The sequence below is a fragment of the Sinohyriopsis cumingii genome, unplaced genomic scaffold (assembly GCF_028554795.1).
Source record: "Sinohyriopsis cumingii isolate HCF-2022 unplaced genomic scaffold, ASM2855479v2 utg000229l, whole genome shotgun sequence".
In the NCBI taxonomy this organism is placed as follows: Eukaryota; Metazoa; Mollusca; class Bivalvia; order Unionida; family Unionidae; genus Sinohyriopsis; species Sinohyriopsis cumingii.
The window spans coordinates 59178-73097 of record NW_028315879.1 but is presented as its reverse complement, the minus strand read 5'-3'; the positions used below and the strand labels follow the sequence as shown (position 1 = coordinate 73097).

At 34.5% G+C, this 13920-nt stretch overlaps 1 protein-coding gene across 1 annotated transcript; it reads left to right on the top strand.

Annotated features, from left to right (window-relative positions):
- Positions 1-1354: 1354 nt before the first annotated feature.
- Positions 1355-13122, top strand: LOC149774414 (cGMP-dependent protein kinase 1-like). Its single transcript, XM_089945286.1, has 6 exons — positions 1355-1386; positions 3092-3181; positions 4463-4604; positions 8141-8304; positions 12414-12542; positions 13050-13122. Exons 1-6 carry the CDS (start codon positions 1355-1357, stop codon positions 13120-13122), a joined length of 630 nt encoding a protein of 209 aa, XP_089801412.1.
- The last annotated feature ends 798 nt before the right edge of the window (positions 13123-13920 follow it).

Below are 13920 nucleotides of genomic sequence, written 5' to 3'. Positions count from 1 at the left end.
TAGGCTACGCGGTGGGTCATTCGTTTGGCGTGAGAGGCCCAGGACCGAAAGAATACTGCTTCGAATCCTACCATAGGATGAGCCAGGTCGGGTACATTGAATTGTCCTTGGGCAAAGCCCTTTACTTCAGTGTTATGATGTAAAATATCACATCCAACTAAACTCTTCGTATCTTTGGAAAAAGTGGGATATATCAAGTTTGTTCGTCTGTCCATCATTCCCTCTTTTCCAGGTTGGTCACTTTTAATCCCTATACAATAACAGAAGTTGGTAGAGTCACATATCATATAAACTAATCATGGCACATACATTTTGTTCCCATACTCCTTCCATTGCTTTTCGATCAAGGCTTCACTGTATCAACTGATTTTTTCAAGGCTCGGGATCAAATTTGGCATAGGCAAACAAAACCTCCAATTAGTGGTTCAAAAACATTTGCAATTGCACGTCCTTTATCCACTGAAACTATAACCCTGTTTTGCAGATAAAGAATAAGGCAGGCTTTTCAGGGCATGAGTACCTCATAAACTACTACATTTTCTTTCGACATTTTGTTTATAATGTAGTTGTTATTAGTATAATGGTCGCACGAAGCAAAAGTGGGGGATCTCGCTGAAAATGGATGCGGTCGAACTGCGTAGAAAGCAATAAGAATGAAAGGAAAAACATAAAGCATGTTTGCGTAATAAATTATGATGGTGACTCATAGCTAGCAAAGACGTTGATATTAATCTGCATAAAAAACTACTACGTACTACTTTAATGCAGACGCTGATTTAATGGAATCCGCTATGTTGACGTCAAAAGGATGAAACTTGGAATTAAAAGGATTAAATGATTATGATTTGGTTGGATAAACGTACGTATCTTATTAATCACTCACAAATCTAACACAAATCACCCAAATTTTATTTTTTGGCGACTGATTGGGTACAAGTTACACTTCGATAAATACTCATCGATTATCACATGATCCTAGAAAAAATCAATAAAGTCAACGGTGAGAATCGGCTGGTTGATAATGTGCATTGATTATAAGTGACTTTGGTTGTAGTACGTCAACACAACACTGTGAAAATGTACTACACAAATACAAGTCTTGAGTGAAGACAATACCTTTAAATTGTACAATACAAATAAAAGTCTTCAGAAAAGACAATACCTTAAACCGTAGAACATAACTGCACGTCTTCAGGAAAGACAATACCTTGAAATAGTACATATTACGTATGTGAATAATTTTCAGGTGCAGGAAAACAATAACAGCAAAGATACGTATGCTCTAAAGATACTCAACAAGCAGCACATTGTTGCAATCGGCCAACAAACACAGGTCCTGAATGAAAAGAACATTATGGCGGAATTGAGATCAGATTTCATTGTAAGGTAAGATTATGATTTTTATTTTCCATTATGATTTTTATTTTCCATGCTCCCACTGCTTGTAGATGTCCTTAATACGAGATGTTGGTGTCGTTTCGTTTGTCCAATTGTCATTTTTTTTTATTATGCTCTCTTTAGGACGATTGCCTAAATAAAGAAGGAAAGAAATTCAATTGCAAGAGGAAGCCGTAGACATATTTACATACTCTTGAAAAGGATATGAAAACTGCTTATTCATCATTTTGAACTTTCTTTTTGACAACATCCTTGTTAGCACGATGAAGCAAAATCAGTTTCAAGTAGACGAACAAAACCTGGTACGCACGTTATCTTCTTAGCATATTTAATGCAATGACCACTTGATGTAGACAAAAGAAATTCGATAAGCTTGTTGGTATGCATTACGGAAGACCGACCTAGTGTTTCATGTCACTTGATCATTCTCAAATTTGGAATAGCTTTTTTTTTAACTGTTTGGGTCTTTACTTTGTTTGGTTTGAGCTGTTTGGGTCTATACTTGTATTGGTGTGAACTGAATGGGTCTATACTTGTATTCGTTTACAATCTTTGAGTCTATACTTGTACTGGTTTAAACTCTTTGGGACTATACATTGTTTGGTTTAACTGTTTGGGTCTATAGTTGTATTGGATTGAACGATTTGGGTCTATGTTTGTATTGGATTGAACTGTTTGGGTCTATACTTGTTTTGGTTTGAACTGTTTGGGACTATACTTGTACTGGCTTGAATTGACTGCGTCTATACATGTATTGGTTTAAACTCTTTGGGTCTACATATGCATTGGTTTGCTATTGAGCCATACGTATTATCCAAACGAAAACCGAATTCATTTCACTTCGGATCCCATTTGCACAGTAACTATTTTCTAGGTTGCATTAAGTTTTTCACTTCAGTGAACACTCCATGGTATCTAAGCATTGTTGTCAATTAAAGCTGGACAAAATAGTAAGTGAGCAGTCATTTTTGGGTCACTCACTTTTAGGAAAGACGGTAAATGTTTAGTTGTTATGCTTATTTCGAGGCAATTTACTTTATAGAGTTTCAATATATTAAATAGGAGTGTTGGATAGAATTTGTTCATTAAGAAACAGTAAATTTGTAAAAGGTAAGAATCATTAGATTACATTAACTATTATGATTGTGAAAATACTGTATTAAAAGAAATGAAGAAAAAGTACAAAAACACGTGCATCACGTTTTCATATTGCGCAAGGAGATCATGTCACAAAATTACTTGTCCACCGAGATTCGCCTTAGTCCAACACAAATTGATCTTCTCATGTGCATAAATTCCATAGGATGAGAGACAATAACAATTAAGCTATCGTACTATATTAAGACATGAAATCCTTGGCCTATAAAGACGTTACAAACAAGTCGGGTATGATATAATATAATTAAATGCATTCCTTTTAATAAAATATCGAGTCTCACGCGGAAGCTGCAAACGAATAATCAAACTCATACAAATGACAAAAGCGTCATGAAAAAATTTAAGAATCTTATCGACATTTAGACCTGACGAAAATTCAGTAGCTATTGTATCCATTTAAAATATTTGTAATTAAGGCATCTTCAGTTGAACATGTTAATACATTTATAGTATTTAGTAGATGATAGTTATAAGGTAGGTATGATCAAATAACAGATATGGAGCTATGTTTCTTTCACAATTTTTTTTCTTCCAGGTTGCATAAAACGTTTAAGGATGATGAACATCTGTACCTGTTAATGGAGCCTTGTCTTGGAGGCGAGCTGTTCACCTTGTTAAATGAAGAGTAAGTTAAACAATTTTATACACTGCTGATTTAGATTGTATTACCGTAATTGTTTGTTTGTTTTTCAAGAAAGCTAACACTTAAAGGATGGTGTTAAAATCCAAATTTAAATAAATAAGAAACATCAACTAACACTTTCGTACGTGGCACTGTAGAGGTCATCTTTCTCTTATAGGTGCACAATAATTTGATGATACAAACGTGCATATTTATGTCATCATAAAAATTATCTGAAGAAACGGAGATCGATTTTACTGCATTTATTCTACTTGTGCGTGTATACTTGCTATGGATGGCGGCGCTAATTTTGTAAATCTGTTATCTAGCAGCTGTGATTTCTTCCTTGTACACTGTTTTTACCATAAGTTTCCTGTTGAAACAAACATTGGCTACGTGTTACATTCAGGTAATTTCAAGTGAGCCCTTATTTAAATAAGATACAAAATGGCCTTTATCCCTCAACTTTAGGACACTATTAGCAGTACTGGCCGTGTTTGTATTATACGCTTGTATCATTTTATAAATTCATCATTGTTGGGCTTTCTTCAGACCTTACAACACGATCACGGGGATTAATTAAGGACAGGAAACTAAATTTTCTGTCAAATATAATCGCGATCCGGTTGTCTACGTGATCTACACGCATTAGTCACATCAGCTGTAACAAATTCTTTTTCCAAGGTTAAAGGTTATCCTTATAAACAAAATTAATTAATTTGTTGTTATTTAGATATGACACTCATTGAACAAATGTGACAAAAGTATTTACTTTTATTCCGCTTATTTTCTCACAAGTACAGTTTGGGTGCTACGACTCGACCTCCTACGTCACTGCCTTAATTAACACATACGTATTAGTTATAAATATTTTGAACTAATGTCATGTGACTCTCGACGTTATCAGTTCAATACACAAAACACGTAAAAATCACAACTGTAAAATTGCTTTTTTAAGAGTTGCAGATGTTGAATTATTCTGGTTATATAGTTATTTAGATTTTCATAATTTTATTTAGACCCTGTAAACAGTAGAAACGGTGAGGAACTTAAAATATTTGATGAATATGACTTTTGAGAAAAGGTTCACGTTTTGTATTTTCTGAATGAAAAAATATTTGTTGGAGATGTGAGTTGTTGATATTCACTGGAAGGAGATGAATGCCCTAGAATGGTCTGATGGCTTTAATATAAATCTTCATAGAACGCAATATATGGCGACTTTGAACAAAGTCTAATGCTATGCTCCTCTACGCTTCTAAATTTGTTACTTTTTTGTTATAGAAAGAACCTTAGTCATACAGCTGCAAAATTCTACACAGCCTGTATAGTAGAGGCAATCAGCTTCATACACTCAAAAGGAATCATCCACAGAGATCTACAGCTCGCAAACGTACTCCTGGACTCCAAAGGATATGCAAAACTGGTATGTATACCTACACATTTATACTCTCATATATGTAATCCTGGCTCCAGACTCCAGAGCGTACGCAAAACTTATATATATATATATATATATATATATATATATATATATATATATATATATATATATATATCTTTGTACTCTCAAATGAATATTCCTGGACTCCAAAAGCATATGCAAAATTGATTTCATATATTTTGGTATTGGTACTCTCAAATACGTACTTTTGGACTCCAGAGCATGTGCAAAAATGGTATGTATACTGTTACGTATATCTGATTTAATTCATATTTATTTTACTTTAATTGTTTGTCACTTTTAAATTTTGCATTCTATTATATGCTATTATAATGTAACTTTATTCACTGGAGATAAAAGTATTTCCAGGAAATCAGTTGACATGAATTATTCTTTCGTAAACACCAGGATTTGACCTAGAACCTAACCTTGATTCAAAGTTAGTAGCAAACACGTAAATAAGTTCTATTTTATTTTAAAATGATTGGTTGTTGTCAAGGTCATGATTCAAGATGTAAACAATTTTATTTTATTTTATTCTAAGAGTAAAACCATTCGTCTAATCAAGGCCATATTATGTGCACGTGATTTTTTTTACATTTAAACACGGTCATATGGCCCTGTGTTTCGCAATTTTTCCATTACTGTGCATCCGTTAGTTTCAATAAAGATGCGTAGAGAAAGATTTCTGTTTTGGGCTTTTTACACTGATGTTAAGTTATTTTGTTGTAGCCAGATTTTGAGTTATAATTTTCTTCAGATCAGTTAGATTTCGAAAGAATTAATTCTCTGGAAATATTTTAAGAAGTGATCACAGAGAAATTTTGAAAAGACATTGCTAAGAAATTTAATTTGGATTTCCAAGACCGACGTGATAAATTTTTATTTCTATAAGTAACTGTAGACTTCAACACTACAGAATGTAACACTACAGAATGTACCATACGTCATCGTCTTCCATCTTGTATTCTTCGTCGGGATTCGAACGTGAAATCAGTAGGACATTTTGTTATTAGGACTTTAAAAAATGTATTCTTCGATAATTCTCGGATTAATATTGGATTTGTTTCTATAAAACCGTAAGTTCATATTTTTTTTATTATTTTTACAGAACTTTTCCAGGGAAATAAATTTATGTATTTTTGTAAGCTTGTTGTTATCACCCTTTCTTCTCTTACTGTTTATTCGAGCCTAAACAAGTAACATAAGAATACTTCTATATTTTGCTCTCAAATACATGCTCCTGGACTACAAAGGAAGTGTAAAAATAATATGTATACCTCTAATGTTACTTTGAAATACGTACTCCTGGACTACATGGCATATGCAAAACTTATATGTATACCTATACATTTTTACTCTGAGATACGTACACTTGGACTCCACAATAGATGCAAAACTGGTATATATATATATATATATATATATATATATATATATATATATATATATATATATATATATATATAGACAGATAGATATACCTCCACCTTTTTACTCGGAAATACGTCCGTTTGGACTACAGAGGAAATGTAAGGCCAGTATGAATATCTCTTGATTTTACTCCCCAAAAATAATGACTTATACTATTCCTATTCACTGAGGCAATTTACATTCTTCTGTCGGATCGAATTTTAAATGATCATTATAACTGTCTCAATATATATCACGAGTTGATATGAAGTTGCTGTTATCATAAATATAAACGACACCGTAAGTCAAGAGCATGACCATTTCTTGTTCCGTTCTATTCCTTATCCCCACTCCACGACAGATATATGTAGCTAACGCTTTGTCCGTTTGTCTCCACGTAAACCCTCTTTGTCAATTCTAAGGTCCGGAGTATATCGCAAAAAATCGATGTATTTCTAAGAAACTTGAAACACATATTAGACTAGTGGCTCATATCTGCCTTATGGTCTTCACAGTGCTTCATTTCCAATATTTGTAAAATCTTTCGGCATTTATCCTGTTGATACATTTGTTGGTTATAAGGACCTTTCCAGATCACAACTCCAAAGTCGTTTGAGATATATAAATGATCTTTGGTAAATATTCCAAAATCGTAATTCGGTTGTATCTTCTGCATTTCATTAATTTATTTGTCATTCCTTCCATTATCCCCGATTTAGTTGCAGGGGCTTAACACTAAGATGTTGTCCAAAACGTGTATGATACACTTACTGGACAAGCGGTATAAAGGTACAGTTCCATATTCAAAGTTCTTCTATTAAATCCCGTGAGCATTTATCTCCATTTGTCAGATCATTCATCCATCAATTACACATCCATTTTTGGAGCACAACACATGCTCCAAGTCAATTTCCTGTATATTTTGTAGATACGAATGTCCTATTTATGAAATCTATGATTAGTAAGTATGTCTCCTAGCAGACATTTGGCCTGGGAGGGAATGTAGATGACTTCATGTTTTTGTTTCTTCTCTCCTATCCCCAATGTGATACAGAGGAGTGGAAATATGACATCATTTACTTCAACTGCATGTTCTTAAATATATTTCTTTGGCAGATCATAATTCCCAAACCGATTAAATTATTTCACCAACACCCAACAACAACAAAAACGATACAGATGTGAAAAAAATCGACTTGAGATCCTTAGATTTTTTCCCTGTTCAATATTTTTTTTTATGTCGCCTTATGGTAGTGGCAACCCATGTCTTGCTTGTTATAGTAGAATGGTATTCAAATAATGATTCTTCCTTTGATAAGTACAAGTCTACAACAATTTGCGCCATACATGTTTGAACTGTAATCTTTACACATGAATCTGATGTGCGTCAAAACGAATTTTAGAAAATTGGTTTTGGTTCATCTAGCCTTATAATGAATGTACTGGATTTCATAAAGTATGTAGAAAAATGAATGAAACATACGGCATACCTTTAGTCAATATTCGGAAATGGTTTTATTCCCATAACGATGTAAATAATTGCCTTCAACTCTCCATCAATAACATTCTTTGGTCAAACTTTGCTCTGCATTTTAGATATGTAAGTGGAAGGCATATTTTAACATTGATGAACTTGTGGCCTTGCTAAATTAGTCCTCCGTGTCTCTATGACACGTTAAAACTGAATCTTATACATCGCGCTCTTATTAATGGGTTTCATTCTTTTAGTTTGAGAATAAATATTATTTCTTTATGTGGTTAGAAAACATTATGTAATATTGTTTATCCTTTTCTTGCATAGATTGGCAACTTTTTGTTTCATAGCACTAATTTAAGTGCCCATTGTTATGCACAAATTAACAGGGGTTTTGTAAAACCTTTAGAGAAATAATTTGCAACACATGTCGGATTGATTTAGATCGCATTCGGTGAATCAGTGATAGATCATCCCCATCCTCACTCATGGGTTAGTTAGGTAAACATTTCACCTTTCATTACTTATAGTGGATATTGTCAAGTTAGGGTTACTAAGTACTTTCCGAATACACTCTGCTTTTCAGCTACATATAACACATATCATTTTGTTCGTTTTTTTCTCTCAATAGATTGACTTTGGTATGGCCAAGAAGGTCGGACCAGGTGAAAAGACCCAGACGATGTGTGGAACGCCAGATTATATAGCCCCTGAGATCATTTTAAAAAAGGGACACGACACAGCGGCAGATATTTGGTCCTTGGGAGTTCTTGTTTTTGCTATGCTTTCTGGCCGGTAAGAATTGACAAACATTGTGTACGGGAGTTATAAACGGTTTGCTGAGCACCAAAACTAGCCTGTGCCTGCAATACATGCATTTATACAGTACGCGAGCCTCTGGTGTTTTTATACAGCTAAATTCGCAATAGCGCACATGTCAAAACAGTTACGTCTGCCTCGATCATGTATGAATGATTAAGTTACGCCTCTTCGTATAAATAATATAATATGCTTAATATATAAGAAGAGAATCTAGTTGTCTACCCACGTCTTTCTTTTACAAACACGTACATCTTTTATATCTGAACCGAAAGTAACGAATAAACTAAAACTAAAAATCTATTTAAATGAAAATTTAATTTATACCGATTTTGTATTAACCTTAAGAAAAATGTAGGAGCCTAGAAATCAAACTTTTCCTTTTACGTATGTAATTCTCTAGAGATTTTAATTCAACTGTCATGGTTATAAATTAAATATCGTAAGCGGGTAGTGATTATATTGCGTGGAAGATACCACGATTCCGAGTTTTTCCGAGTTTTGATGAGACGACAGATCACGTGGTCCCGTGACGCAATACTAGCCAGTCCTCGAATACAAACGTAAACATGGCGAACGAGGCAGACAGGAGGAGACCACATTTGGGTTGCACATTCAAAAGTTGAATCTGCTGTCTAATATAAAAGTTTATGTAATGTACTGGTCAGTGCTAAACGAATTTTCGTAGGCACATGCAGAACACACAGTACTAATTATACGGAAGAACTGTGAACCAGTCTAGAAATGATAGAGTATTTACGGGTTTGGTGGTCCATAATTGGTTAATAATTTAAATCAAAATTTTAGGAAAAATATCTTTTGAGAGCTTACACTATATGCAATTTTAAAAAAAATATAGACAAATTTCTACTGATGCAATTTTAGCATTCTTACAGGCTTGACTCAGGAGTACTCGACAGTGAAAGTAGCACCTGATTCATCTGGTGCAGAATCAATAACATGTGTTTCATGCACATGTATGTAAACAAAATGCCGCAGCTCATATGGTGTTCTCCAAACATAAGCTTGCATCAAGGTTAGATGTACATGGAGAATTATAGGTCTCATCATCAGCACCCAGAAATTTTAAGTTATTGAATTTTAAATATGATGGTGTTTCCATATGTTTACTCATGGAGTTGAATTAGTACCGTGTGTCCTGCACCGGGCTGGTGACTTAAATAAACTCAATCCCTGACTGAAATTCCACAAGCCCGGACAGTTCATACCTGTCAACTCTCAAGCCGGGAGAAATACCTCCCGATCTCGTATTATCTCATTAATTTTTCTCAGCGAAGTCCCGATTATTACATTATGTCTGTCAACTTTTCATTTGTCAGAAGAAAAAAGCCCAACCCCAAACCATTTATTAACACATATAACGTATGCAATCCAGTCTAGACTGCCACACTGCAGACATTGTTGCAATGTGACTGAAAAATTGTCAAATCAAACGCACACACATCTAAATCCGGCACTGGACGAAATAATTAACATCACACAACAGTTTTGTTTTTCTTCAGTAAATAGAACGTGAAGATTAAACATTATTCAAGTAACAGTACTATAGTAAAAAAAAATTAATTTTTTGGTAAAGAAATGGTCACTAATTAGCTTAAACGAATGATCACTGTGAAATTTTCTCTGCAAACAAAATCGCATCTCCATTTCCGCCAAAGAAACTCGGCCAGTTAACACCTGACATTCCACCACCGTATATGTAAAGTTTAATCACTATGATTAAATTAAAACAAGGAATAAAACAAAATATACCATGCAGCATATGTGCCCTTAAAGAACTAATTCATAATAAATATTTTATTCAGCAAACAGTGTTACATGGATTAAGACTTAAACCTAAGGATATAAGATGGGGAATAAAACGTGAGAAAAACAGTTGCCACGTGTACGGTAACTTGTGACTGCAAATTTGAACAGTTAAAATGAAGTCCATGGCATCGTAAGTAACAACAAAATAGGCATCGTTTATTTGGCAATCAATTGATGGTGCTTTCATACGCACACTGTCGAACATGGTTTCTTTGAAGTATGTCTGAAGGGCAGTCGTTTTCACAAGATCAATGTAAGGATAAGGATTATGTTCATTAGTCACACCGGCTTTATTACTTGGATCAAAACTTTAGCTATTTTGCAATTTAGCCAGAGCTGACAAGAATATGCAAACCAGGCTTGTCCTGTAGGAATAATAAGGCGTATCACAAGGAGAAAAGGCATGTCCCATGGGCGCTCGCACATTGGGGCAAGGGGTTGGGTCAATAATATCCTCTCTCCCCCCCAGTTTATATTGTCAGCCAGTTAATGTGAAACGTTGACCTCCTTTTTTTAATCGCTGCTATTTAAACTGCCAAACTGATAGTTTTATATCAGTTCCAATCATTACAGGTTACCGTTTATGTATAGTACATGTAACAGGCATACACTAAAACTATTTTGTTTTTAATTTTTAATTTTTTAAGATTACTGAAGATTTTGTTTTCTCGAAACACGGCAGGTTTAGAATCTTATATTTAGCAAAGCTTCCATTTGATTAAAATCAGATCTAAATTTCACATACGACAGTGGTGATTTGACTTCGATTGTGCCGTGTTAAGGCATGTATGTCAACCTCTTGAAAATACATTTACTCATTTCGCCAGCGCGATCAAAGGTTTCTCAGGCAAACAATTTTTGTTTCGACAAGCCCGACGGGCACCTCACTTTAAATACAGGATTAGCCGAAGCTAAAACCAGATGGACCCAGGGTATCGGGCTATCAGATTTGTTTTAAGCACTGTTGCTGTAGATAAAAGATCTGTGAATTGATTGTTGCATTTTGTGGTCACTTACTCGGCCTTCTGCCTATTTTCGTAAATCAGACGTTTAACACTTTTCCCAGGATTTATAATATCCAAAGGTATGTCTGGAACAGCGCCAACTTTTAGTCTAGGCCTAGCATTTACGTATCCTTGAGCTTCCATTTTTTCATGATCCCTATCGTAACATTCCTTTTAGAAATGTAACGAGCACAGAGTACTGTATGGTGTTGCTTTAAAATCGACTCGTTTGTAATAATGTATCCATTCTTTCATTATGTCTTTATCGATCGGAAAAAAAATGTTGTCCACAGGCTTTACTTAATATTCTATTACACCCGTAAGCAACGCAAAACGGCATTGTCTTTTACTCTGGCAACTCCCACTTGGGTTGCTGGAGTTGCTACTATGACGTCCCAATAGTAACCGAATAGGCGCGAAACTTTTGCATACGAGGTCACGGAAATTCAGCTCCTAGAAGATAGGCCAATATTTAAATATTGGTGTTACGGTCGCAGATGATACTTCAGAATAAGGTTTTCTGCTATAGTACTTTTATTATTATTCTATATTTCCATTGGTTTCTGGTCTCCTTTAAACTTTAATTCATACATTATATACATTATTTTTAAAACAATAATATAACGGATTTGGTTAAACTTATACCCCGTGGATGATAAGTAATACAGTCATGCAATGGTATTAATGAATGTGAGAATGTGTATGCGTCTGTATCTAATGCATTTTTTGGTACTTCAACCGAGACCGCTACAGCAAAATTACTTCGGACAAAAGATAGTAGTTGAGTTATTGCAACTGATGATCTCATGCACTACTTTACATTCTACCTAGTCATTTGACGGATGCATCTGTCAGTAATCATTTTCAGTTACCGTTATCGGATGCAGCAAATGGTAAATACGTAGTTAACCTGTGACATCGTGCACAATTATTTGAGCCTTCACAAATACAATTGTGAAATATTTACAGTCTCTATTTCTAGCATGTGCTAATTTATTTCCATTATGTGAGATAACTCAGAGAAGACGAAAAAGAAGACACGTGATGGAGACATAATTCTTGGTTAAAACATGTCAGCAGATATATATTGTCTTGCATCTCAAGTCAATGTCGAAAATTGCTTAGTCCTTAGGAGTTCTTGATTTTGCTATGCTTTCTGTCTGTTTAGGTTATCCTTTCTGTACATATTTATAAGTACCTAGTAAGCACATGAAGTTGTTTATCTTTCAAATATTGTATTTCGTCTTCCAGATCCTTATTTGCAGACAAGGATGATAATGACATGCAGATATTTAATAATATCATAAAGGGGATCAATGATGTTGTCTTCCCAACCGAAATTAGAAAGAGCGCTGAAGATTTCATACGGAAATTGTGCAGGTAAGAAGGAGATATGCTGATGTCTTTGCAAATAATAAAAGAAACATTTTTGAAGGTCTCTTACGGAAACTACACATATCGGAAAGGGATCGATGCTGTTGTCCACCGAAGTGACATAGGAACACTGTAGATTCTATATGGAAACTATACAAGGAAGAAGGTATTTTCGTCTTTGATTTCAACGTACTAGCTATATACCAGAAATATAACGAGAACATAACGAAGACAACAAACATCTAACCTCCAAGCACACAAAACCAAAACCTACTCGATTTTAAATTAACACATTTCCAAAAGCTCAGATTGAGAGCTTATCGCTGGATTCTGGTTAAACACAATTTATGACACAAAGAAAATAAATTAATAATTAGGTAAGTCCCAGTAAATGAGAGCGGTGCACCAACTAAGGATTCTCTTATCTCACCTCAGTAGATATATAACTCTGCCGAACGGGTTTCAGTGTTTGTATACGTGAAACTATACCTCTATGCTTTCATTTGCTTCTAGACAGTTTGAAAAAGGGGAAAACACGGTTGATCATATCACAATATATGAAGCGCTAGACTTTGCATTTTTATGAAACTGTAAAATTCACCATAGATTTTCTTTAAATGCGTAGAGACAAACATAATGTTTTCAGTTGTTTTTGCCGTTAAATAACGAGTAGGTTGAACATCTATAGCCAAACGTGTCTGTACAACGACAAAGTCAATAAAAATTTTGCAGCTATTTCATTATCATCTTATTTGTCCTTTTAATGTTGTTATCTAATCTGTTTGTCTGTCTCTATATATAGAGATTTGAAAGTTAGTCCGAATTTCTCCCTGTCCCTGTCTGTCTGTCTGTCTTTCTCGATAGATAGACACAAATCATATAACGGTAGAATATTCACTCGTGCTTGATCAGAATGGTATTATCAAGCATTCTCTTGCAGATTCCATGGATAGCACTTTCCGTTATCGCCATTAACACAAAAAAGTTATCGATATTTCCAATTTTGCATATCTGTCTCATAGAAAATATGTAGAAAATGCACTGTTCCTTAAACCTCACAGGGGCGTCATCCATTTGAAGTAACGTGCGAAGAATGGAAGGAATATAATGTTTTTGTCTGTTGTATCACGGTGCAGTGTAGAACATAATTGAATGTTAATATTTATAACAAGGTATTGCCCATGAATCAAACTCATAACTAAACAATTAAACATTTAAAGCCAAAAGAGACATGCCTATAATAACCATGCGCCCTCTGCATGATTGATATATTGATTAATTTCATTCAAGCATTACCTTTATTCCCTTTCCTTTCTTTGCAAGAAATGATCCTGTCCAACGCCCCACCGCGCAGGAAATACCAAAGCTTGGATGGTTTAACGAA